General features: G+C 30.3%; 1 protein-coding gene across 1 annotated transcript; it reads left to right on the top strand.

Annotated features, from left to right (window-relative positions):
* Positions 1-562: 562 nt before the first annotated feature.
* Positions 563-1,804, top strand: LOC129957350 (glutamate receptor ionotropic, kainate 4-like). The gene has a single exon (XM_056069634.1). The coding sequence runs from the start codon at positions 563-565 to the stop codon at positions 1,802-1,804; it is 1,242 nt and encodes a 413-aa protein (XP_055925609.1).
* Positions 1,805-4,691: the final 2,887 nt, after the last annotated feature.

Raw genomic sequence — 4,691 nt, forward strand, 5'->3', positions numbered from 1 at the left:
CAAAGCTGAATCAGCATTTGTATTAATCGAGATTGTTTACCTAATTTTAATGAAAATTGAATCTTCAGTGAGCCAAGTAAATTTTAGTAACCATAATGACACTGATGAAGAGATGCATGGATATTTTAATATTAGTCTTTTAATCTGTGATTGCTAGTTTAAATTACTTAATACCATATCGATAATATCTATTAAACAAAACTCCAGCCCTTACCTTAGGATATTATTCAAATTCAATGTGAACATTATTTAAAATAAAGAACGTCCAAAGGATCTGTATAATGGAACAGTAACCAATATTTATTTATGATTCATAAGTATGAATATTCTTTTCAGTAAGAAAACGTGATATAAATCGAATTTCTGAAAAGCGTTTGTTATTTAAGATAATTAACGCGCCTTTCAAATCCAAATATTTCAAAGGATGAAGTTTCCATGTGGAAACCATTTCTGACGGGGAACTAATAATTCTCTTGAAACTGAAGTAATTAGAAAGATAACTAATATTTCTGAAAAACACTAAGATAATTAACCAGCCTTTCAAGTCCCAATATTTTAAAAGATGAAGTTCCCTCGTTTTGTGAAAATAGCTGTCAATAATTTATTAGGAGTGTGCCATTTAGAAACCAATTCCGAAGGAGAAACAATAATGGTGGATGGCGCAGAAGGAGAACTTCTTCAAATCCTTTCTTCTGCTTTGAAATTCAATTACAGACTTGTCCAGCCAAAGGATAATGGCTGGGGCAACAGACAAGAGGATGGTAACTGGACAGGAAAGATTGGACTGGTTCAACGAGGAGAAACAGATTTGGGTTTGTGTGAACTGATCTTAACGGAAAACAGAAAAACTGCAGTTGATTACAGTTATCCTTATGAAACATTGCAGATGGTATTCGCCAACAAGGCACCAGGTCGTATACCACTACTCTTTGCTTATGTATATCCTTTCTCTGCAGAAGTCTGGTATACTCTTCTGGCTCTGTTTCTTACAATGCCCTTTCTATGGAAAGCCATGTTTACTTGCAAAGCCTCAGTAATCAGCCTTTTTGGTGAAGTGTTCTACACCATGTTGGGCCGATCAGCAACTGTAACTTTAACTAAGTTTCACGAACATATCCTTTTAGGAACGTGGATTGCTGCTGTATCTTTCCTGTCTCGATCCTACACTGCTGTCCTGCTCTCGTTCTTGACTTTTCCACTGCAAGAAAGTGTCATCAGTGACATTCCTCGGTTATCAGAGGCCATCTCTGCTGGGAAGTATAAATGTATGACCTTCAAAGGTACCTCAGTGACAGAGAGTTTAAAAGCGTCACCAAGGGAATACGTGAGAATGATAGGACGTGCCATCGACAAGAATGAATGGTTTGTGACTCCGACGTTGGAAGGAGTTGGAAAGGCTATTGCGGAGGGAAACACAGCTGTTATTGCTATGAAACCGTACTTTGAAGACCATTATGTTGGAAGAGCTTCGATTTCTACAGATCATTTCTCTGTGTCTCATTTCGGGATCATATTTCAAAAACATTTCTGTTGCAAGAAAGCTTTGAATCGCAAGTTGAGCCTCATTCTATCTGCAGGCCTCTTCGAAAAATGCAAGAGACATTATCAGTTCCGAGCTCATCTGAAACTAAGAACAAAGAACGCTGAAGGTCTTGGAAATGTAAATGCTCTGTCGCTTGAAAATATATCAGGAGCTTTACTCATTTATCTATTAGGAACATTCGTTTCACTCCTTGCATTTTCAATCGAAACCTTGTTACCAAAGCTCAAAGGTTCAATTATTCCTGTTAATTATGTACAATGATTGATTTGAAAATGAGCGTTTTCAAAAGTTTTTCTCAAAATTTGTGCAACTATTCAATATTTAGGGTCAATTAATTACAATTGTGCATTGGAAATGAACTCCTAAAAATATTCCTGCTTTCACCACACATTACAGAAATTGTTCAAATAAAGCTACTTTCAAACCTAGTTATTACATAATACTTAATTTATTTACAATAAATTGAGATATATTCAAATTTGCACTTTCCTAATAAGCTTTAAAATAGAACATTAAATCAATGAAAAGTGGCTGCTTCAAGATTTCCTGAATGTGCCCAACTAGAGGAATGTAGAATTCTCTTTTGGCTAAAAAGAAAAGTCCAGAGAAAGAAAGTATGAACGAATCATTAAGCATTAATGAAATGCATTCTGTTAATAGAGTTATTAAAACTCCTCTTCAAATATTTGCTGAAAAGACTTGCAGATGCTAAAAGGCTGCTGCAAAGACTTGTCGATGCTTTAATAACACTTTCTACTAGAATTTGCAGCTATGCTTAAGTAACATTTCTTACAGATACTTACAGTATAAACTTTAGTAGCACTTGTTATAAATAGATATTTCTAAACAAGTGCAGCAAAACACTTGTTTCAGACACTTATAGTGAATGTATTAATAGTACTTGTTGCAGATGCTTGTCAAAAAGATTTCTAATGGCCAATTTTTTTTTAAATGTGTTTATTAAAATTATTACTCAGCACGTTGTGCTAAAATATTATTGATTACACTGTAAATTTATTTAATTAGTCTAGATTGAAGTCAGATTATCTGATACTGTTTTGTGGAATCAGGCTTTTATTGTACAGAAGCAATCACGTTTTTCATTTTAAATTACGAAAATATTTTTTTAAAATTATAATAATCTCTTATATTTTTAAGGAATCTTATTCTGTAGAAAAAGGAAGAATCATAAAAAAAATCTAAAAGGAAAAATAGCTTTCCATTAAGTTTAACAGCCTCTTTCATCGGAGTTGCATGGCACTGAAAAAAGACTTGTAAAAAGTGCGTAGTTTTACAGAAGATTTTACGTATTATTAGATCTTATTAGCAAATTGAAATTTTTAATTTCAGCAACATACTGTTATTTTTAAAATGTGCCTATACAAGTGTACAAAAAAGCAAGTCAAACTAGAAAAATTACATGGCTAACATATTTTTGTTGAAATCTTATGTGGTTCATACCTCACAAAATAAATGACACCTAATTTTTATAGAAACATATTTTTATCAGAAGAACAGAACGTGGAAAAAAATTGAATAAAAAGTTCATACAACAGGTTAATTATATGTTTTCTATAATTTTAATTGTTATGTAATAACATAGTAATTGTTATATGTAGATCTTAAATGCAGTGACTCAAACAATCGAGAGTACATCTTACTTTTTCTTGATAAATCTGACTTCCAATATAAATAACACATTACAGAGAAGTGTAAACGAGTTTTTATCTTTACATATAACAGATGGTTTAATTTAAAGTAAAAATAAAGACAACCAAGGAAAAACTTCTAAATTAAAAAATGTCAGAAGCATTTTAAATAAACATATGCAGAATTTTGTCTCAAAAAAGTAAGAATACACCAATGAAATTTTTGTAATTTTTCGCATAGAAAGAAAGTGTTAGTATTTAGCTGCATGTCTTTTTGCTTTTATAATGGCCTCTAAACGTTCTGGTTCGAATTCGAACAATTTTTGGTGGAATCTGTATATATTTTACCCCATTCTTCTTGCAATATTTGTTTTAAATGCGTTTTGTTTCTAATTTTGTGTTTTTGAGCCACTATATCAAGTGGGGTCCACAGATATTCAATGACATTGATGTCGGAGGACTGGTAGTGTGTGCAGTTGCTGTTTACAATGAATAAGGCATCACATTTTGACGTTACATCACGACCTTCGTAAAACAAGGCCTCACAACTTATTTGTGACGTCACACGAGTATGATGATTGGCTGCCATGAGCAGAATCCCGCTTTCTTTCTTGATGTTTAGGTATATTTTAAATTCACTTAAAAATAACTTATTATTAATATTAAGACATTTACCTTGCATAAAATTCAAAATTATTTATTTTTTCCCTGTGTGAATAAAAGAAACGGCATGGTTGAAAATCTTAAGGTCCTCTATAGCTTATTGACCATTTAATAACATTTAAATTTCATTTAATAACGTTTAAATCACAATGTAAATTTATTAGATATATACTTTGGGGTATTATTGTTAGTTTTTCTTGTTTTAACGGAGATTTTTGTTTTTATTTTATTAAAAATCGTTTTGTTTTTTCCCTGAAAATATTTTTTAAAGCTTAAAATTAACTCAATACTTTTTAAAGCTTTTGATGATTTTTTTTTATTATAGTGACAGATAATACATGTATTTTATAAGTTAACATAAAATTGTTTACTTCTCAAATTACTTATGAACTTTCAAATAAAATATTAATGTATTGAATATAAAATTTAAATTTTATACCAATTCTGTTAATAAAAAAGAATTACTTTCACAGCTTGTTTTTTCACATGAAGAATTGTTTTCATTTAATATATTAGTAATTCATACAATTTAATAAACTAGCTTTTATTATATAGCTTATTTTACATTTCAATGCATTTATAATTAATTTCAATTCAATCTATAGAAACAGTAAAAGAAAACACAAATAAAAAAAATCACACACTATTTGAATCATAACATTTTATTTACAGAGAACAAATAACAAAATACATTTTGTTTTCCAACTTTAATATAAATTTCACACAGACAAATGAAAATAATTATAATATTAAATAAAGTTAAAATACAAACTGACAAATTACTTATAATTTGGAAGAAATTAATAAAGAATGACTTACCTTATGAGCTTGAGAAG

Source organism: Argiope bruennichi, chromosome 11 (genome assembly GCF_947563725.1).
Source record: "Argiope bruennichi chromosome 11, qqArgBrue1.1, whole genome shotgun sequence".
NCBI lineage: Eukaryota > Metazoa > Arthropoda > Arachnida > Araneae > Araneidae > Argiope > Argiope bruennichi.